The 22,884-nt window shown below is 42.8% G+C and overlaps 1 protein-coding gene across 16 annotated transcripts; it reads right to left on the minus strand.

The window, feature by feature from the left end:
* Nucleotides 1-3,331: 3,331 nt before the first annotated feature.
* ZNF655 (zinc finger protein 655) lies at nt 3,332-21,161 on the minus strand. Of its 16 annotated transcripts, none has more exons than XM_017966539.4 (6): nt 21,053-21,161; nt 19,117-19,279; nt 17,889-17,974; nt 17,347-17,473; nt 7,940-8,044; nt 3,332-7,481 (listed from the first exon to the last, which is right to left on the minus strand). In XM_017966539.4, exons 2-6 carry the CDS (start codon nt 19,250-19,252, stop codon nt 6,142-6,144), a joined length of 1,794 nt encoding a protein of 597 aa, XP_017822028.2. In that variant the 5' UTR covers nt 19,253-19,279; nt 21,053-21,161; the 3' UTR covers nt 3,332-6,141. The 16 variants fall into 16 exon arrangements, with proteins under 16 accessions (XP_017822028.2, XP_017822025.2, XP_017822030.2 ...); XM_017966536.4 differs by having other exon boundaries at nt 20,841-21,161; XM_017966541.4 differs by having other exon boundaries at nt 20,831-21,143.
* Between the last annotated feature and the right edge of the window lie 1,723 nt (nt 21,162-22,884).

Raw genomic sequence — 22,884 nt, forward strand, 5'->3', positions numbered from 1 at the left:
TTTGTCCTCCCCTCTTCCTGCCCTGTGTGGCCTCCCCCTATTCCACCTCCCTTCATGACCGTTGGCCGGGTTGACCCTGCGGGGCCGGCGGCCAGCCTTACTCTCCCTGTGTGCACCCACGCCTCCCAGCTCGGCCTGGAGCATATATTAGGTTGGCGCAAAAGTAATTGCGGTTTTGCAATACTTTTAAGGCAAAAACCGAAATTACTTTTGCACCGCCCATAAATAAGCACATGGAACCTGCAAGAAAAGCCTTAGAGAAGGGGCCAAGATCCGACCGCCTAGCCCACCAGGAGTATGCGTTTGTCAGAGGCATATTGAAGCAGGAAAAGAAAATAAAAAAAGATTAAGGAGACAAATTGATCATGATAAGAGGTTTCCTGATAAACTCAGCAACAGCAACTTCCAATTATGGAGCACTTAACCTGACACTATCTCATTCATCCTCACAACAGTCCTGTGCAAGTGGTGGCTGTTTCTTTTTACCATCTTACATGCCAGAGCTGCAGCTGGTATGCAACAAAGGCAGCATCTGCACCCTAGCCTGCTCATACCAGAGTGGGGACATCTAACTGCACCCCTAAAGGACAATGGAAGAAGACTGTGTCATTTGTAATATGAGCAAATGATGAAAAGACAAAACAAATGCTTGTATTATGCCCAAGTTGTAAATTTATAAACATGAATGAAATACACATACAAGAGGCTAGTCGTTTTTTCTTTTTTTTTTTTTTTTTTGAGACAGTCTCGCTCTGTACCCCAGGGTGGAGTGCAGTGGTGCAATCTCAACTCACTGCAACTTCCTGCAACCTCTGCCTCTCAGGTTCTAGGCGATTCTCCTGGCTCAGCCTCTGGAATAGCTGGGATTGCAGTTGCACACCAGCATACCGGCTAATTTTGTATTTTTAGTAGAGACAGGGTTTCACCACATTGGCCAGGCTGGTCTTGAACTGACATCAGGTGATCCACCTGCCTTGGCCTCCCAAAGCGCTGGGATTACAGGCGTGAGCCACCACGCCCGGCCATGGCTAACCACTTTCTAAAATCAAAGAGAGTAAATGGGAAGTGTCCACGAAATAAATTTTTAAATTTATGTAGTTTCTTGATTTGTAAAGCATGCCATTTGATTGAAATCATGCTTACACTCTTGGATTAAAACAATGTTTCCTTCACACATTTGTACTTTGAAGGGAGTATAAAATGTGATTCCCTCACACCTGTAATCCCAGCACTTTGGGAGGCCAAGATGGGTGGATCACCTGAGGTCAGGAGTTTGAGACCAGCCTGGCCAACATGGTAAAACTGTCTCTACAAAAAAATACACCAATTAGTCAGGTGTGATGGCAGTGGCCTGTAGTCCCAGCTACTCAAGAGGCTGAGGCAGGAGAATCACTTGAACCTGGGAGGCAGATGTTGCACATGGCCAAGATTGCATCATAGCACTCCACCCTGGGTTACAGAGCAAGAATCTGTCTTTAAAAAAAAAAAAAAAAAAAAGTGGCTGGGCACGGTGGCTCACACCTGAATTCCTAGCACTTTGGGAGGCCGAGATGGGTGGATCACCTGAGGTCAGGAGTTCGAGACCAGCCTGTCCAATACGGTGAAACCCCATTTCTATCAAAAAATACAAAAATTAGCTGGCCATGGTGGTGCATGCCTGTAGTCCCAGCTACTTGGGAGGCTGAGACAAGAGAATCACTTGAACCTGGGAGGCGGAAGTTACAGTGAGCCAATATCGTGGTGCCACTGCACTCCAGCCTGGGTGACAGAGTGAGGCTCTGTCTTAAAAAAAAAAAAAAAAAAAAAACTTAGGATACTCTCCTAGAATTCCAGAGAGCTCTGTGAGCATTTGAGATCAGCTGCAAACTAGTAACAATGAGTCATCAGCGATATACTAGGGAATGAAGAGCTATCAAACTTCTCTGGGTTTTGAGATCTGTGTAATACCAGCATTGCTTTGGGGTATGTTTTTGTTTTAGTCTCACTGTGTCACTCAGGCTGGGGTCCAGTGGCACAATCTCAGCTCACTGAAACCTCTGCCTCCCAGAATCAAGCCATTCTTGTGTCTGTCTCCCAGGTTGCTGGAATTATAGGCGTGCACCACAACACCCAGCTAATTTTTTATTATTAGTAGACAGGGTTTCATGTTGACCAGGCTGGTCTCAAACTCCTGACCTCAAGTGATCTGCCCACCTCACCCACCCAAAGTGTTGGGATTACAGGCGTGAGCCACTGCACCTGGCCTGGGGTATGTTTATTAAAATATTCCTCTGTAAAATGAAGTTAGCTGCTTTGCAGAATAAAGTTTGGATATGTACAAACATACATGTGTGTAAGTAAAAAGATAAAGGGGCCCTCTACTATTGTATTTCTCCTCTTCCACTTCATGACCAAAATTACTCAGAACACAAACTTATGTATCAGGCCAATTAAATATCTGCTTTAAAAAATTGCCCTGAAGGATGATTTTGATTTCACTTTTTTTTTTTTTTGAGACTAAGTTTCGCTGTTGTTACCCAGACTGGAGTGCAATGGCGCGATCTCGGCTCACCACAACCTCCGCCTCCTGGGTTCAAGCAATTCTCCTGCCTCAGCTTCCTGAGTAGCTGGGACTACAGGCACACACCACCATGCCCAGCTAATTTTTGTATTTTTAGTAGAGACGGGGTTTCACCTTGTTGACCAGGATGGTCTCGATCTCTTGACCTCATGATCCACCTGCCTCAGCCTCTCAAAGTGCTGGGATTATAGGCGTGAGCCACCGCGCCCGGCCGATTTCACATTTTTTAAAGGGTTTTACTTATTTTAAAAATATGGCCAGGCATGGCAGCTCAATCACCTGAGGTCAGGAGTTTGAGACCAGATTGGCCAACACAGTAAAACCCTCTCTCTACTAATAACACAAACTTTAGCCAGGTGAGGTGGCGGGTGCCTGTAGTCTTAGCTATTTGGGAGGTTGGTGCAGGAAAATCGCTTGAACCCAGGAGGCGGAGGGTGCAGCAAGGCAAGATTGTGCCACTGCACTCCAGCCTGGGTGACAGAGCAAAACTCTTTCTCAAAAAAAAAAAGTTATTCCTAGTTCTACTGAAACCTCAAACTATTTTTATTTTATATACCAACAACTTCCCAATCAAATAGCCCTTTAAGTCCCAAACATTCACCTTCTGTTCCAGAGGTCTGTGGAAAAGCTAGCTTTGTATCAATGCAAAGGAAAGTGATCCACTCTTGCTGTGAAGCAAGTTTCAGGGAGGAAAGGAGTTGCATCCAGAAAGGTGATTCCAACATTCCCAAATGCTTCTGGCTGAGACCTTCAGATTTTGTTTGAAACAAATTCTCGGAATAACAAACACACCTTTATTCAAGTGGAAGTACAAAAGCACATTCCTAAACCAAATGCATACATGTGATTTTTACATATTCTGCTTTTTAGGGATTACATAATCCTGTTTCAGTCACCACAGGTGACTACTGGTCTCTTATACATAAGGGTATCCATGTTTGATGGGAAAAAAACACATGCATTTTTCATTTGCTTTTACATTTAGATGAATTCATTTATATACCAATTTCATTTAGATTCCTACCTTGCCTTGATGAGATCCTATTCTTGCTGATGGCAAAGAAGTAAAATATAGTGGCAGAACTACCCTAGAGGTTAGCCATAGGAGGATTATAGAGCAATATATTTTTATACATTTGTTGAGGGTCCCTAGCGAATATCATAACATCTGAACTATGAAAGCCTCAATTGCAAGTTGACAACTAGAATTTTAAATAACACTTGTCTTATTCACAAAATGTTATAAAGCTTAAGATGGAAAAATATAAAATGCTCTGACATTACCTAAAGAATCATGAACTCTTGTTAGGTATATGATGGTGGCCCTGAACTTGAGCCAACATCTGTAATCACTTTTATCAATCAAAAAAAGCCATGTTCTTTTATATAGCCTATAGACTATTAAAATACAAAAATGTGATAATGAATAAACAACTATACACAAAGCCCCCACACTTCAAATACTGTCCTGATGAGGAAAGAATACTGGTGGGGGGGGCACAAAATTCAAACATTTATCTGCAATCCTCATAGTTAAAAACCAGGAACAGACCTGCCACTCTCTTAAAATATTGTCTCTGAGATTAACATAAGAACAGCATCATCTGTAGGAAGGCTACATCCCCTTATGATGCTTTGTGTTTTCTTTTCTTTTTTTTTTTTTTTTTTTGAGACAGTCTCGCTCTGTCACCCGGGCTGAAATGCAGTTGCACAATCTTGGCTCACTGCAACCTCCACCTCCTGGATTCAAGCGATTCTCCTGCCTCAGCCTCCTGAGTAGCTGGGACTACAGGCGCATGCCACCACACCCGGCTAATTTCTGTATTTTTAGTAGAGGGGTTTCACCATGTTGGCCAGGATGGCCTCGATCTCCTGATCATGATCCACCAGCCTCAGCCTTCCTAAGTGCTGGGATTACAGGCATGAGCCACCACCCCCAGCCTGTGTACGTTCTTTATCTTTACTCTACCAAAAGCAGACCTGAGCATTTTGCTGGCCTTAGAGGTATATAAAAGAACTCTAGGCTTAGGCATGCAGAATAGGCACTGAATGAATGTAGCGAGGCTACCAGGAGTCTTGTTGACTCCCTGATGTCATCATCTCTCTTTGCAGGCTGTGGATGCACACAAGGCAGCGAAAACCTTGGGCATCATTTGAAAATGTTTGGCTGCCTGCTACAGTCTCAGGAGAGAGAATCTTTCATACTTATATTGGACTGGATATATTTTAAATCTAATTCTGTTTTTGAAAAGATGCTTCACTTTAGGAAATAAGACACCAGACCAGCAACATCAAGCAGGTATGGAATACTTGCTGGTCAAACACTTAAAACTAGGAAACTTCTAAATCTTCTAAAGGTGCTTAAGAGAATGCAGAAATCAGTCAATAGGAATCCAAGTGCTGTGGCTGTAAAGCAATACGATAGGGTACCTAGTAAAGAGCAGGCCTAAGAATCAGTTTTGGAGAGAACTTGGGCCAAAAACAGCAGAAAAAGCTAAATGAGCTACATACATCGATGTGTTTTAATACTGGTGCATTAGCAATATCTTACCAAAGTTGAGAACATTAAGAACCAATTTCAAGAAAAATAAAAATGTTTATAGGACATATTAAAATAAAAACCGTTTAAATGAGTTCTATAAATAAAATAGGATGGGCACAGTGACTCATGCCTATAACCCCAGCACTTTGGGAGGACAAGGTGGAAGGATCACTTGAGGCCAGGAGTTCAAGATCAGCCTGGGCAACAAGTGAGACCCCAATCTCTGTTCTTTTTAGTATCAAAATTATTATAATAAAAAAAGTAAAAATAAACGTACCTACTTAAAACACATTAAATAAAGGAATGCCATGAGAAAATGGCACTGCGTTTACCAAGTCACCCCTAGATTCTTGTGCAAAGCAAAAGATTGAGACTATGTATTAACAATTTCATAAACAAATAATCAATTTCACTCCATTATTTTGATGTTGGGTAAAGCCTGAAATGTGGTGTCAAGTTTTTCCATTTGCATTACATCAAATTCTTGTCTACTATGGATATTCTGGTATGACAAATACCAAACTCCTATTGAAACATCTGCCATTTACTACACTCACATAATGTCTCTTAGGTATAGATTCTTTGATGTTGGGTGATGACTGAATCTCCTCACACACATACACATTTATTACATTTATAATATTTTTGCATGGCATGAATGATACAAAACAAGGTAGTTTCTTTGACTGATGGCTCTTTCACACTCATTGCAGTAATGGAATTTTATTCCCACATGAATTTTCCAAATGTGACTAAGTTATGAAAATATTAATAGCATGAAAATTTTGCCACATTCAGTATTTATAGATTTCTCACTGGTATGGATTTGCAGGAGTTGATTAAGAGTTTAATACCTTTTCTACATTCATCACATTTAGAGGGTTTCTCTCTGGTGTGAATTCTCTGATGCTGAGTAACAGTTGAGCTATGACTGAAGGCTTTACCACATGCAGTACATACATGATTTCTCCCTGGTGTGTACTCTCAGATGTTGAATGAAGCCTGAATTTGACTAAATGTCTTCCCACCTTCATTACATTCATGAGTTCTCTTTGGTATGAATGCTCTGATGTTGAACCAGGTGTGCCCTCTGACTGGAGTTATTTTCCCATACATCACAATCAAAGGCTTTCTGTCTGGTGAGGACATCTTGTTGCAGGATAAGATCTGAGCTATGACTGAAACTGCCCTCATACTCATTACATTCATATGATTTCTCTTTCCTATGCATTTTGTGATGCTGAATAAGGCATGAGGTTTGACTGAAAGCTTTTCCACATTCATTACATTCATGCAGTTTCTCTCCTGTGTGAATTCTTTGATGCTGAATAAGATGTGAATTCAATCTGAAGTCTTTTCCACATTCATTACACGTATAGGGCTTTTCTCTGAAATGAATTCCTTGTTGTTTAATATATGCCAACCCATATTCGTCATACTCATAGGATTTCTCTTCATGGTGGACCCTCTGATGTTCAAGTAGGTATGAAGGATGGCAGAAGTCACTGCCACATATAGTACACTTACAGGACATCTCTTTGTGAATTTTCTGATGTTGAGTAAGGTGGACGCTACGACTGAAGACTCTTTCACAACTGCTACATTTGTAAGATCTGGCTCTGGTGTGAATTTTCTTGTGCTGAATTATGCCTGGGCTTGTACCACAGGATTTATCAGATGCTTCACAGGATTTATCAGATGCTTCACATTTGTAAGGTTTTTCTCTAGTGTGTATTCTTTTATGTCGACTAAGACTTGAGCTCTGACTGAAAGACTTTTCACATTCTTTACATTTGTAGGGCTTCTCTCTAGTATGGATTCTCTGATGTCTAGTAAGAGCTGAGCTCTGATGGAAAATTTTCCCACATACATCACATTTATAAGATTTCTCAATGTTAGGAATGCTCTCCCATTTGTTAACGTGGGAGAGCTCCATTAAGCTTTCTTTACATTCACTACTCTGAAAATCCTGTGTTAGATATATGTGTTCATGTTTACCAGAGGCTGAATTTTGGTTGAAGCTCATGTCGTATTTATCATTATCATCAGTATTCTGTATTCTAAGAACTCTCTGATCTGCATCAATAGTAGAGTCCAGACTGAAGCTTTTTTCAGGTTCATTACATTCACTGTTCTTCTCATTGGTGAAGGTTTCCTTGCTGATTGTTATTTGCCTAAACTCTCTCTCCAGGTACAGAAATTTCCTTAGAATTTCCTGAAGCCTTTCTAATCTGTCCTCAGACTTATACACTTCTCTAGTCTCAGGAACTTGGGTAATATCGTGTTTGAGTCTTCCTACTCTCACTTTGTATGAATGTACTTCTTCCGAAATTTTCTGCTTAGCAATCAACAGCTTGTTCTCTTCTCTGGTCTCTCCATCTGATACAATATATAAATAGAAAATGCAAATGTAATCTGTACCCTGTGCTTAGGAAAAGAAAACTCAGATGAGAAAACTAAACAATGTAGTATCTACAAGGACAAGACAAGTTTATTTACTCTGAAAAACAGGCACAAAATCTCAACAGCAGAAGTAAGGGCATGAACAGGAACAGTGAGGTAAAACAGCCAACATGTTCAGCAGAGTAATAAGACAACAGTTAAGGAGATAATAGGGAAACAGTTTGAAAGAATTTTAGACAAGCAACTTGATTACAGGTCTAGTACAACATGTGCACAGGTACTAAACAAATGGAAAGGGTCAACCTAACTGAAGGGAAAAGGAAGGAACTCTCCACGCTAGGACATACACAGAGTGCCAGAGCAGCTACAACTTGACTCAACAATTGAACTTTACTTCCCCACTAATTCCATCTGATTGATTCTGCCTTACTCACCTGAGCAGTCATCTCTTAAGACTTCTCTAGTCTTAGTTTCCAGATCAAAGACCTGTAGATCCTGTTCCAGCTGGGAGATCCCATCAGGCTTGGAAATTGGAAATCCTGCTCATAGAGAAGGAAATGGGATGTGGCAATGTATCCTCAAATGCTACACAAGCCACGTTTTCTTTTAACTAATGATTAAGAGAGAGAGAAGGTAAATTCTGAGAAGACATTAATTAGGAAGGCCTGGAGAGTGAAGAGGGAAAAGATCTTCTACAAGGTCAGATTTGTGCTCTAGAAAGATGTGACTTAGGGACAAGTTGATGACTTGGGAGCAGAGGATTCGTGTAAACATTATTGAGACAACAGAATATGTGCATGGGTTTGTTTTCACAGAAGTTATCATTATCACTCTCCATCTGTTACCTAAAGGTCAGTCTTTGAATTAGATGAATTAGATCTGGCCTACAATTATCAAAATGGAGGTCATCAAAATGTAATTCTGCTCCACTGGAGAAAGGTGAAAATCAAGGACCTGCTGCATGGTTAGCTAACCTGTAGCAAGAGAATCAATGAAAATTGAATAAACATTCTAAGGACCAATTAACAAGAAACAATTTGTTTCAGTGCATACAAGAAAACAAAGTACAGTATGACACCTTCTTACCCATTAGGAGTGTAGCATTTATTCAACAAATATTTATAGAGTGCCTCCTCTATGCAGAGGATAAAGAGGCCAAGGAAGGTCCCTTCCGTTGAGGACCTCAAGAACCTCACACTCTACACAGAGATAGATCTAAACAACTAACTACAATAAAATATAGAGAGGAAAGTACAATCAAAGTGCATCTTCACATAAAATAGTCTTTCTATGGCTTGTATAATGGAACGCTTGGATCTAAATCTCTTTTAAAGCTAAAGCAATAGGCAGTCTGCTTCCAAGGAGACAGAATTTTAAGACTATTAGTATCAAAGGGCAATTTTTGTGTATGTCCAGCCCAGAAACCTTCTAATAGCACACATACAAGGTCTAGCTCAAGCCCCTCATCTCCAAAAACCTTTCTCTCGATTTACTGAATGTCTAAAAATTTATTAGTTGTTCCTCTTATTCTGACATGTCACATATAATGGTGTTTAAATAGATTTTGTTTAGGTAAGTAGTTTCAGGTATTATCATTCATACTTGATTTATAAACTCTTTGATAGAAGGGACCATGTATCTTGTATCTTGCACTTCTTTTGATTCATTTACTTAACAGCTACTTATTGAGTGCCAACTCTGTACCCAAGTAACAATGTATTAATTAACAGCTACACAATTTTATAAAAAGGGCATTGGGGCTGTAAAATATGAAGAACTGACAGCTGCCCCAAAGATTCCATGTGAGAGCCTATGAGCAAGGAGATCAGAACAGATAGAAGAAAGGTATGTACTGTGTTTCTGAATTCCTGCTGAGCATTTGGAGCCAACTCTCCTTGTGGACATTTATTTAATTAAGGTCTGCCATGTCAAACTGTTAAAGAAGTTTAAAAAAGTTAGTGGTCCACCCATCCCTTCCCTAATCCCCACAAAAAATAAAAAAAATAAAGAAATTTTAAAAAATAAAGTTAGTGTAAGATGAAGCAGCAATCAATATTGTTCTCAGAATTCCAACAGCATCATTTGCAACTTTTAACTTTGAGATATTTAAGATGTCTGTCGATATTTGATAACTGAAACAAAATTTTGGCAATTTACTCCATATCTATACCTAAAAGCACAAAAAAAAAAGGTGGTCTTCATGGAGAATGAGGGATTTGATTTTAGACATGTGTTCAAGGTAATGTAGGAAGGTGTAAGAGAAAATGCATACAGACTGATATAATAGACTCGAGAGACTAAGAAGGGAGAGGGCGGGAGATGGGACGAGGGATCAAAAAAACGACATATTAGGTACAATGTACACTATTCCAGTGACAGGTGCACTAAAATCTCAGAATTCACCCCATGTGTTATAATTCATCCATGTAACAAAAAAAAAACAAAAAACACTTTTACCCCAAAAACTACTAACATAAAAATGTTTTAAAAAAAGAGAGAAAAGCCAGGTGCAGTGACTCACGTCTGTAATCCCACCACTTTGGGAGGCCAAGGCAGGTGGATGGCAAGATTTGGAGTTCAAGACCAGCCTGGCCAACATGGTGAAACCCCATCTCTATTAAATATACAAACCTTAGCCAGGTGTGGTGGCACACACCTATAGTCCCAACTACTTGGGAGGCTGCGGAGGAAGAATCACTTGAACCTGGGAAGCGGAGGTTGCAGTGAACCAGGATCCGGCCACTGCACTCCAGCCTGGGTGACAAAGAGAGGCTCCATCAAAAAAAAAAAAAAAAAAAAAAGAGAGAAAGAGAAAATGCCTAGCAGGTAGTTAAAGATACAATATCACAGTTTAGAAGAGAGAACAGGGTATCATCAGTATCATCAAAATATTATTAAGTTTTACTATGTACTTGGTAGGTGCAAAGTACCATGCCAAGAGCTCTCCAGGTTTTCACTCATTTAACACCATAAATTTACAAGGTGGGAACTACTATTGTAGTCATTTTATAAATGAGAATACTAAGATTCAGAGAGATTAAGTAGCTTGCCCAAGGTTACAATAACTGATAATGCCTAGTTTTCAATCCTTATTTCAGAACCTGGCCTTTAAACAATCTGCTAGTAAAAAAATTATGATTTTGCCTCCTAACAATCCATGAAAAAAAACATAATGACTGTGAACAAAACCCATCCCTTCCTCCAAATTACACACAGAAAGAGAAGAACATGTAAGTTTTCTTGCCACTAGCCTAAATGCCATTTTCCTAAATTTAACTCAAAATTTTGCTTTCAAAATATGCACTTGCTTCACATTTTTCCTGTTTAAAATTTAATGTATTAAAATATTTTATTTAAATCGTGAAAGTTTTCTAATTTATAAAATATTGACAGGGAAGTAAAAGGTAAAAATACAAACAACAAATAAAAAGTAATTACAATAATATACAGTGAGCCAGGATCCTAAGGATTTGGAGTCGCAGAAGTGTTAATTAAAAGGAATCTATGGCCAGGCACAGTGGCTCACGCCTGTAATCCCCACAATTTGGGAGGCCGAGGCAGGCAGATCACTTGAGGTTGGGAGTTCTAGACCAACATGGAGAAACCCCGTCTCTACTAAAAAATACAAAATTAGGGGGGCGGGGTGGCACATGCTGGTAATCCCAGCTACTCAGAAGGCTTAGGCAGGAGAATCACCGGAACCCAGGAGGCAGAGGTTGCTGTGAGCTGGGATTGTGCCATTGCACTTCAGCTTGGGCAACAAGAGTGAAAGTCCATCTCAAATAAAATTAAAAAATTTTTTTAAAAAGGGGATCTATGGCAGGGCACAGTAGCTCACACCTGTAATCCCAGTACTTCAGGAGGCCAAGGGAGGCAGATTGCTTTAGCCCAAGAGCCCGAGACCAGCCTGGGCAACATAGTGAGAATCCAGCTCTACAAAAAAATTAAAAATTAAAAGGGATCTAAAAGATGATTTATTATCAAGGAAATGCAAATCCCTTTACAATAAAAATCCCAAACCCCTAGGCAATAGTCCAAACAATAATCAATTTGAGGAAAATCCACTATAAATAATTTGAATGCACACCTGAAAATTTTATTTGTATTAAAAAATCTGGTCTATAGCTCACATCACTTGCTGTACTTTCTAAAATATTAAAGTAACTAGCACAAGCCAGGTACTTATATCCATAATCTAATTCAATTCTGTACAACCTAGAAGGCAGACATTATTTTCCTGTTTTATAGATGAAATGTCAGTTAAATAATTTGCTCAACATACTACAGCTGGTAAGTGGAACTCCGTTTGATTCCACAGTTTATATTCTTTCCAACTTACCATACTGCCTATCAAAGAAAGCAGTAGTAGTAGGTTCTCTTGACACTGATGTGAATGCCTTTTTCCTAAAGTTAACACAAGACTCTATGCTTTTTTCTTTCTTTTTTTTTTTAAGACGGAGGTTTGTTCTTGTTGCCCAGGCTAGAGTGCAATAGTGCGATCTCAGCTCACCCCAACCTCTGCCTCCTGTTCAAGTAATTCTCCTGCCTCAGCCTCCCGAGTAGCTGGGATGTGCTACCACGCCTGGCTAATTCTATATTTTTAGTAGAGATGGGGTTTCTCCATTTTGGTCAGGCTGGTCTTGAACTCCTGACCTCAGATGATCTGCCTGCCTCAGCCTCCCAAAGTGCTAGGATTACAGGTGTGAGCCACCACGCCCCGCCAAGTCTATGCTTTCTAATTATGCACTTGCTTTACATTTTCCTGTTTAAAATTTGTTGTTGGTTTTTTTTGGCTCCCCGTTGGGGAATCAAACCCCAGTCTCCTGCATGACCTGTTTAAAATTAACTTATTAAAACCTTTTGATTTTAAGGCTAGATGTGGTGGCTCACCTCTGTAATCCAGACACTTTGGGAGGCCCATGGGAGTGATCACTTGACGCCAGGAGTTCAAAAACAGCCTGTCCAACATGGCGAAACCCTGTCTCTACTAAAAATACAATTAGCTGGGTGTGGTGGTACATGCCTATAGTCCCAGCTACTGAGGCACAAGAATGGCTTGAACCTGGGAGGCAGAGGTTGCCGTAAGCCAAGATTGCACCACTACACTCCAGCCTGAGTGACAGAGCAAGACTGTCTCACATTTAAAAAAAAAAAAAAAAAGGCCAGGCACATGCCTGTAATCCCAACTTTGGGAGGCTGAGATGGGCAGATCACGAGGTTAGGAGATTGAGACCATCCTGGCCAACATGGTGAAACCCCATCTTTACTAAAAATACAAAAAAATTAGCTGGGCGTGGTGGCACACACCTGGAGTCCCAGCTACTTGGGAGACTGAGGCAGGAGACTGCTTGAACCCAGGAGGCCGAGACTGCAGTGAGCTGAGATTGCACCACTGCACTACAGCCTGGGAGACAATGCAAGACACTGTCTTTAAAAAAAAAAAATTTTTAATCCTGAGAGTTTTCTAGTAAGATTTATTTTAAGCTGGTCTTCAAAAATAATAGTTAAAGCTGAGCATCGTGGTGGCTCACGCGTGTAATCCCAGGACTCTAGGAAGCCGAGGCAGGCAGATCACTTGAGCCCAGGAGTTCAAGAACAGCCTGGGTAACATACCGAAACTCTGTCTCTGATCAAAAATAGAAAAAATTAGCATGGCGGTGCAGGCCTATAGTCCCAGCTACCCAAAAGGCTGAGGTAGGAGGATCACCTGAGCCTGGGGGGAGGTCCAGGCTGCAGTCAACTGTCACCATGCCACTGCATTCCAGCCTGGGCGACACAGATCGTCTCAAAAGTAATGATAATAATTTTTTAAATCTGCCTTATTACATGGTTTGTTGCTTTTATTAGAGTTATGCTTTTAGCCATCCGAAAGCTTCGTACTTTTCTTCCTGGTCCTTAATACACAAATGACTCTCCTTAGCAATAACTGTCAATAACTGTTGGACTACAGCGGATCCCTAGAGAGTTCAATATCATTCTTTTATCAGTACTTGTTGGACTGGAATGTGTCCCCAGAGAGTTCTCCTTTTTGAATGCATATCCTTTCTGGTCCCATACTATAAACTGCCCTGCCTGTCCAATTTGTCATGGAATTTTGAATTTTTCTTGTTATCAGAGTACATACAACTCACTAAAAATATTAAAAACTCCATGTGTAGTAGACTTACTGTCCTAAAGGCACAAAGTAGTGAAAAAGAGCATGGGCTTCGGAGGAAAATCTGGGTCCCAAGCCTCTCACTGATCCTACGAAGATCACTTAACTTTTCTGAGCCTCAGTTTCCTGAGCTATAAAATAGAAGCAATATCATTTGCTCACAGGATTATGGTAAGGATTAAATGAGACATATATATCTCATTTATATAGAGAGTACCCAATAACAAAGTGGCTGCTCAACAAATATTAAATAGCTGTGACAATGGAAAACATTCTGTGCAAAATCACTGTAGTCCTCCAGGACATCAAGTTAAAAAAGCAGAGTATGTGCCAAATACTGCCTATCTACTGACCTACTTAATATCAACTAGAATTTTAACAAGCATGTTTCTGATGCCATCATCTAATAGGGCACCAGCCACACTCACCCATGTGAAAAGCAACCCAGTCCCCTTTCTGGGTCTTAATCTCCCACACTTAGTAACAGGTAACTTCCCTATGGACAGTGACCCAGAAGCAAATTGTTCATTCATCATCAATGAAATATGTGCCTTTTTAAATGTGGTAACGAAAATTACTTATTACCAACTTCTTTACGCAGTTATTTGTACTCTGTATATTTACTGCTACATAGTGGAAGTATTTAAGCAAAGCACCAATGTTCTGATGTCTGTGAGAAATACAATCTGGAGCTTCTGCCATGGGAAAATTATGTGAAGTGGAAAGTAGGACTGAATTATAAAATCTTACAACCCCAAACAGTAAGTTAAATTAATAAACGTATAAACTTAACCCAGTTATGCAGGAGGCTGCAAATTTTTTTGTGAAAAATCAGACCTTGGTGATGACCTTGAGCAGTAGGATATAAATAATTCCTGCAAGCTTAACACTAGGCATAAATGGGTTAAATTTCAGGTGGAGTTTGCTGAACCCACAAATACGAAAATGACTTTCCAAGAATTGTAAAAGTAACTGTTAAGGAGATGCTGCTAACTTGATCACAAAAGCAAGATGAGGGCTGGGTATGGTGGCTCACACCTGTAATTCCAGCACTTCGGGAGGCTGAAGCAAGTGGATCACAAGGTCAGAAGTTTGAGACCAGCCTGGCCAATATGGTGAAACCCGTCTCTACTAAAAATACGAAAATTAGCCAGGCATGGTGGTGCTCGTCTGTAGTCCTAGCTACTCAGGGGGCTGAGGCAGAAGAATTGCTTGAACCCGGGAGGTGGAGACTGCAGTGAGCTGAGATCGTGCCACTGCACCACAGCCTGGCCAACAGAGCAAGACTCTGTCTCAAAAAAAAGCAAGATGAGGAGGAGAGTTTCATGCATGCGTGTGTGTCTCTTGTATGTGTAAGTGTGCATGTGTGTTGAGTGTACGTGCAGACATGAAAGGAAATGGGATAAAGTTCAGTCCATAGCATCAAATGCTATTAGACTGCATTAAACTGCTACAAAGTTTCTTTACTCCAAAAAGTAGACAGGTTAACTGTTGGAAACTCTGTAATTATTAGATAAAATTAACAGTACTTACAATTATATATATGTAACTTTACAGTTTACAAAGATATTAAGTAGACATTCATTTGGATGCCCTGAAATAAATTTAACTTCTTCCCCCTCCCTTCTCCCCTCCACCAAGGACAGAGTAAGGAACACTTAATCAGGAAAGGCAACCTAAGTGCATCAATCTGTACAGAACCACAAAGAATAAGGGGGAGGAAGGTACAACCTTGAAGAGTTCCACAGAGACTTCAAGGAAGGAGGAAACCAGAATGTCAAACATGAGGAAAGCTCAGGGTTTGCTGGAGAGTTAGGAACCATACAGGGCAGGCTGTATCTGCTATACAGAAGATGGGGCACACAGCGTAAGTTTCACATTCTAAAATCCTATGAAAAAACCATAACTGAAGAGCTGAAGTTGGACTTTCTGGTTTCTCAGAACACAAGCAGATAATGACCACCAACCATGGTTTCTGAATGAACTGGATTCAAAATGCATCTGGTTGCAACAAAGGGCTTCCTCGGACCCTAATATTAGAAATTCAGCAGAGGTAATTTGAGGAGCTGTGATTTTACGTGGTGGTGGCATCCTGGGGAGCTTCTATTCCATCAGTCAAGTTTAGTATCTCACAATCGTGGAAAAGGAGTTTCCGAGCAGGGACGAGCAATATCGATGGGAAGCCGATACTTGGGCCATCTCTTGGAGATTCCTGCTGTAAGGACTGCAAGTGTTTCTCCAGAGAAAGCACTTGCCTGGGTATGACTCAGGGCCGGACAGGAATTCACACTATGAATCCGGGTGGTGGGAAGGCGGAGAAGTATGCCTACAAAGATCAAAGAGCCGGGAATGGAAAACACACTAAAAACCATCCCAGTGGGCAGGCTACCTCCCCACAGATAAGAAGACCTTGAATCCTGAGCACAATCAGGTAGAAAAGCAATGCCCTGGATGCCACCAGCATAGACAAAGCCAAAGGAAATGTGTGATTCAGTATTTACACACAAAAAAAGAAGAGTGCAGAAGCAAGCAAGAAACTAAAGAAAAAGGAGGATGGGCGTGGTGGTTCATGCCTGTAATCCCAGCACTTTGGGAGGCAGAGGAGGGTTGATTATTTGAGGTCAGGAGTTTGAGACTAGCCTGACCAACACGGTAAACCCTGTCTTTACTAAAAATACAAAATCAGCCAGGTGTGGTGGCATGCACCTGTAATCCCAACTATTCGGGAGACTGGGGCAGGAGAATTACTTGAATCTGGGAGGCAGAGGTTGCAGTGAGTGGAGATCACGCCATTGCACTCCAGCCTGAGCAACAAAACCGAAACTCCTTCTAAAATAAAACTCTAAACTAAACTGAACTAAACTAAACTAAGCTAAAACTAAATTAAATAAAATACAAAAAAAAAAAAAAAAAAACTAAAGAGAAAGAACAATGTTCACACCAAGGGAGCTGCCGACAAACCCCACTGATGCTTCCCGGCAGCACTACAGCTTGCCTAATCCCAGCTTCCTACTGTACCTTTCGAAATGACAAGGGAGAGACATGAGTTAAAGCACTGAACCCACCTCAGTGTGGGGTAAAGGTCTGAGACTTCTGCTGCCCTGGGTGCGGTTACATGGGATTACCATCTGGGTGACTCACTGAAATGTATTCACAGTGAGTCATGCCTTCAAATGACGTCTTAAGATCTGCCTGCCTGGAGATACATCTGGGGATCTTAAGGGGTGAGGGACCACTCAACAAGAAGGAATGTAGCCTATCTTTTTAAACAGCATTTCTTTTTTTCCTGGCAAAATGGGAAATTCTCCAATACAGGGACACAGTGAAACTAAAAAAGAAAGTGTCCAGCCACCCTAGGGTCTCTCCCTCAAAAAATGGAAAAGATAAGAAGGATGAGAACTCAAGCAAAGCACAAGAAAGTTTCCCTTTGCTAAAAGGAAACAGATGCCCCACAATAGCCAGAAACATGAACTAGGAATAAAGAGGAGAATGCCTCCTCTTGGCACCCCCAAACAAACCTTAATTACCACTCCCAGAAAAGATGACATGAAAGATAAGGATTCAGAGGTTCTAAGACCTAGAATCTAAGCCACACTCTACAGACCTTCTCAGAGACCTTACACTTATGCAGAAACAAGAAAGTAAAGAAATTCAAATAGACAAACTGAATAATAAGGAAGTCCTTACCCAGTGAGACCACGTTCCCATAATTCTCTAACATCACTTCTCTGTAGAGGTCCCTCTGAACAGGGTCCAGGTATCCCCATTCCTCTCGAGTAAGGTGTACAGCCACATCCTCGAATGTCACAAACTCCTGAAATAACACATCCTGGCTGCTCTTGGGAATGAGACCACTGTAGCACCATGGCCAGAGAGTGAAGATGATAGAAAAGGTATCCAGTGTGTACTTACGTTGAGGAGAAGGGAGAACAGATTAGAACCTATGGAATAAAGCCCATAACCCTTAAACATCTAATAAGCACCCATCACACAACCATGGACAAAGAGAAAAACAGAGTTTGCTCCTGGCACTGAGGAAATGGAAGGTGGTTTATGTGAAGTCCACGTCTCCGAAGAGGATCAGTTCCCAAACTGGAGTCTGCTATTGAAAAAAATTCCAGGCAAGGTCTACAGATGGAATGAGATGGAATGGGCTAGGGAGGCCACACTCCATCAGTAGCAACAGTCCCTGATTTCCTCAAGGAAAAGCAGAGGGTTCCTCAGCTCACCTGGTACCTGGCTGTCAAGAGCGCAGCTGCCTGGTCTCCTGGGCTTCCCTCATGGGGAAGAGCAGGCACCTGGGGAACAGGTGGAGCTGAGGGAGGAGAAAGGAGTGAAGAGTGAGAGCAGCCCTTTCCCAGGGCTCCCTTTCAGAAGAGGCCTCTCCAGCCCAAGGGGTGTCAACAGGACCCTCCTCAATACTCTAGTAAAACCAATGAACATTTATCAGGTATTGGGTGTGTCTACTCTGCTCTGTCTTAGTACTTGCGTGCCTTATGCATGTTTAGACCTGTGATACAGGATTTTCTTATGAAAGCTTCTATTTCACTTTATCTTCACCACATGACAGTCCTCTTACAGAAGTGTAAGACTATACCTGTTTTGCAGATGGGCAAAGCATAAAGACTTGTGGGGGACTTGTCCTGGGCTAGGGTTATTTAGCAGACTTCTGACCCTTTCCAAGCACTGTCCTACACACTTGATAAGCCTTTCTCTTGTGAATGGGTACTGTCTTAACCAGTGTGTAAGACCCCCAAGAACAAGAAAGGGTCATCTGTTTCCTTGCAATCTTTTCCACAGTTCCACAATGCCTCACAGCCCTCTACATACTGTGGCACTCGATCTGTGTGACACACAAGTTATTTGGCCACAGGCAATCTAGGACACAGTTCTTACAAAATAAAAAAAGACCAACCTATCTATATGATACAGAAAAGTGTGACTGTGTAGTCAAAATATAGTATGTATACATCCACATAGGCACTGTGCTCAACCAAGGAATTAAATGGTTGCTTCCTCGACCAAATTTAGACTAGTCAGGAAACACTGCAGTTGCAACAGAATGGCAGGTGACAAAGCAAAGAGAAACTAAGTGAAGGGAACAGGGGGAAGGAAAGGTCCTGAACCTAAGAGGAAGTGAGAGCCAGGAAAGGACTGTGAGATTTGGCAAAAGAAACTATTCTGGATGTGAGAACTGGGATGAAGTGAAGGTTGCCTGAAGGAAAAACAACCACACAAGTAAGTAGCCATCACTCATCTTATTTAAGAAACATGAGCTGTCCTTAATAGAGGGGCTCAGACTAGGACTGAACTGAGCTGCCCGCACTTTCATCCCTCCCTCTAGGGGCCATGTTCTCATTCCAGTTCCTGGCCTCTCTCACACCAGGCCCAGGAACCCCCTCGGGAGCCCCTCAACACACACTCATTGCCTAGATAGAAGGGCTGTCTCTGCCTTACCCCCAGTGAGTCCCTGTTCCATGTCGGTGTCCTGCACAAACTGAGGCTCTGGGGACAGACCCTCAGACTGGGTTTCCAAAGACTGAAACTGGACCCTTGGTGATCCTGCTGCTTCCTGGGCTGGTATTTCCTCCATCACTGCTCTGGAGGACAATGACCATCACTGCAAGGTGAGATTGAGAGAAATCACTGTAATAAGTTAAAACATCCTATCATTTTATATCCTCAGGACTTTGCAAAGTATTTTACACACTGTAGATAGTCAATAAAAATTAGTTGATAATGATTAACCACCCTAAATACGTAACAGAGAGGAAAATGGGGCCAGGCACAGTGGCTCACACCTGTAATCCCAGCAATTAGGGAGGCAGACATGGGCGGATCACTTGAGGTCAGGAGTTCAAGACCAGCCTGGCCAACATGGTGAAATCCCATCTCTACTAAAAATACAAAAATTAGCTGGGTGTGGTGGTACAGTTCTGTAATCCCAGCTATTTGGGAGGCTGAGACAGGAGAATTGCTTGAACACAGAAAGTATATGTTGCAGTGAGCTGAGATCACACCACTGCACTCCAGCCTGGACAACAAAGTAAGACTCCATCTCAAAAAAAAAAAAAAAAAAAAGAAGAAAAAAATGGTTATGCTTCAGCTCTAAATACTTAAGCACCAAATCTTATGATCCAAGTGTGCAGGTTATTTGAACTCCTCTAATTTGGAATTCGTGGCATTAAAAAAATCAACACAGTACACTTTAATAGTGTAAAGCTTTCTGTGGAAAGTTTAAAATATTTCTAAAACTGGCTGGGTGCGGTGGCTCAAGCATGTAATCCCAACACTTTGGGAGGCTGAGACGGGCAGATCCCTTAGGCTCAGGAGTTCCAGACCACCCTGGACAACATGGTGAAACCTGTTTCTATCAATCAATAAATAAATAAATAAATAAAATTAGCTAAGCGTTATAGTCCATGCCTGTAGTTTCAGATACTCCAGAGGCCGAGGCAGGAGAATCGCTTCAGCCTGGGAGGTAGAGGCTGCAGTGGGCTATGACTGCATCTCTGCACTCCAGCCTGTATGACATGAACAACCTGTCTCAAATAAACAAAATATTTAAAATTTACAAACTTCTTTGGAGACTCAAGTTTGTCCCCTGAGAAAAATGCAAGTTATGATTACTCGTTTTATTTAGTTTTAGTAGAGATAGGAGTCTCACTATGTTGTCCAGGCTGGACTCGAACTCCTGGCCTCCAGGGATCCTCCTGCCTTGGCCTCCCCAAGTGTGAGGATTACAGGCGTGAACTACCGAGCCCGGCCTACGATTACTCGTTTAAATAAATAAATAAACTCATTTAAATAAGTAAATAAAACGGCAGGTCCCTTAGGGATGTCCTGTTAACACCGTCGGCCCACTCTGATTTATTAAACGGGCTTGGCGAATGATAAAAATCCACTTTTGTGGTCAGGCCCTTCGCTAACTAGGACTGGCTGGGCCGGCCTTTTCCCGCAATCCTGAGGGCAACGCAGGGAAGAGGTGCAGTTCGAACAGGTTTGATCGGCGTCCTTCAGGCCCAAGGACGCATCAGGGTGCCGTCCCCCTCCCACCACCCTCGCCTAGCTCCCCGCTCGGTCCTCATTAGGCCTCGCCCGGCGCTGCCCTCCTCCCCCTTCCCTTTTAGGCCAAAGCACAGTCCCAAAAGGGCCGGGGGAGCATACAGACCAGCTCTCACCAAGGCACGGTCGTCGCTCCTGACTGCGGGGCCCTAGGCCCGCGAGGTTAAGCAGAGCTGAAAAGAAACAGGCCCTCCTCGCATTCGGGCCTCCGCGCACTGTCGGGGAAGGAAACCGCTGTCTACCCCTGCCGGACGCCGCCTCCTTCTCCCGGGAAGGCGAAACAAGCGGCCGCCCAGCTGCGACCCCAGAACGGCTTCCGGGTACTCACCGAAGGGAGGGGCGGGCCTGGCGGCCGTCCTGTCACCGACACACTCGCGCTCAGGGACACCACAGCCTTTCCCGGGTCGCTCTAGATAGCCAGGAGGCCGGCGCTTCTCGATGGCACTTCCGGCGACAGAGTGCAGGGCCCCGAATGAGGGCCCGCCCCCCGCATGAGGGCCCCGGATGTTGGTGAGGGCCCCGGATGAGGGTCCCGGATGTTGGTGAGGGTCGCGGTTGAGAAAGTAGACCCGCGCGTCCAGGCTTCGGAGGCTAGTTTTCGCAGCTTTCCACGTCTTTTTCCGGTCCTACGGCCCTCTATGCTAATTCACTGGGCGTCTCTAGTCGTTATAACAGCAATGACTGCGACCAATGTTGGGAACGCGCCCCCGGGCCCCTCCCTGACCCCCGCCGACCCTTAAGACTCCCCGCAAGGAGGCGACCCGACCCAGTGGGTGCGTGTCGGGGGCGAGGAGGAATGGGCGAGCTAACGGTCCCGCTTCCGTGAGTAGCACAGGGGTGCCTGCGAAGAGTGTAGTACAGCTCTGACTCGTAGAAGGCGAGGATTGCGGGCGCCTTGGTGAGATGGGACCCACTAAGTCGTGGGACTGAAATCTAAGTAGGTCCTTGGGGCAAGCGGAGATGGGTGGGGCATGAGCAGATTGGAATGGAACCGAGAGAGACTGAGGAGATTGACAGTTGCGTCTCTGGTGAGAAGACTAAAAACTGCAGAAACAGGGATAGGCAAAACCATGGTGCACGAGCGGGACAGGCAGAGCACCGGGACCGAAACCCTTGGGACATTGTGACCCCTTGCTGATCCTGGATCCTTGGAGAATATAATGTCATGTGGGTGGAGCTAGATCTGCAAGGCATGGGCAAGCCTCTTAGAGGATCAGAAAAGTGATTTGGAAGGAACGTCAACTATTACTTTGTTTAAGCAAATCAAAGGCTATCCTTTAATGTTATTTGACATTTCAAATTAAACACAAGAAAACCTGAAGTGTGACATTTATATATTTTTTTCAAACGATATCAGCTTCTCGGAGATTCTGATATTCCTTCCCTGCCTTTTCCCCTGAATATCACTGATGTAACCTACATTCATACTACGACACCATCTGTCTAGTCTACAGTACCTGTCACAGTGGAGTCAGGATCAGAGAAAGAAAATGCACTGTTTAGTCCATTCTCGTGCTGGACAGCTCCAATTAGAAACTTTCTTGTGTTGAATAGAAATACATCCCATAGTGATATCTGTCTGTTGTTCCTATTGAAGGTTCCCCGGAACAAAGTACTTTCTCCTCTTCATAACGGTTATTTTAAAATACTAGGAGAGCTAAAGATTTGGAGTTCTGTTTTTTTTTTTTTTTTCTGAGACGGAGTTTCGCTCTTGTTACGCAGACTGGAGTGCAATGGCACGATCTCGGCTCACCGCAACCTCCGCCTCCTGGGTTCAAGCAATTCTCCTGCCTCAGCCTCCTGAGTAGCTGGGACTACAGGCGCGCACCACCATGCCCAGCTAATTTTTGTATTTTTAGTAGAGACGGGGTTTCACCTTGTTGACCAGGATGGTCTCGATCTCTTGACCTCATGATCCACCCGCCTCAGCCTCCCGAAGTGCTGGGATTATAGGCATGAGCCACTGCGCCCGGCCAAGGTTTGGAGTTCTTTCCCGAGTTGCAGTTTCCCCACCTCAAAGCCCTTCCCAGGTTGTACCTATTAGCAAAGTGATGGGAAACCATTTCAGCAGCAGAGGCGAGTGAACTATGGTGACGAGGCACATCGTTTCCAAGTTTTAGCTGCCTCAGTCAATTGGCTCCAGTGGGGACCACAAAAGGC

This window comes from Callithrix jacchus, chromosome 2 (genome assembly GCF_049354715.1).
Source record: "Callithrix jacchus isolate 240 chromosome 2, calJac240_pri, whole genome shotgun sequence".
Lineage (NCBI taxonomy): Eukaryota > Metazoa > Chordata > Mammalia > Primates > Cebidae > Callithrix > Callithrix jacchus.

Excerpts from the sequence above, each read along its gene's own strand:
- ZNF655 (XM_017966539.4), bottom strand. The coding sequence starts at position 19,252 with ATGGAGGAAATACCAGCCCAGGAAGCAGCAGGATCACCAAGGGTCCAG. Across the intron at positions 8,045-17,346 it reads TGGGAACGTGGTCTCACTGG|GATTTCCAATTTCCAAGCCT; the intron begins GTAAGGACTTCC and ends CTCTATGAGCAG. Across the intron at positions 7,482-7,939 it reads CTTAAGAGATGACTGCTCAG|ATGGAGAGACCAGAGAAGAG; the intron begins GTGAGTAAGGCA and ends ATATTGTATCAG.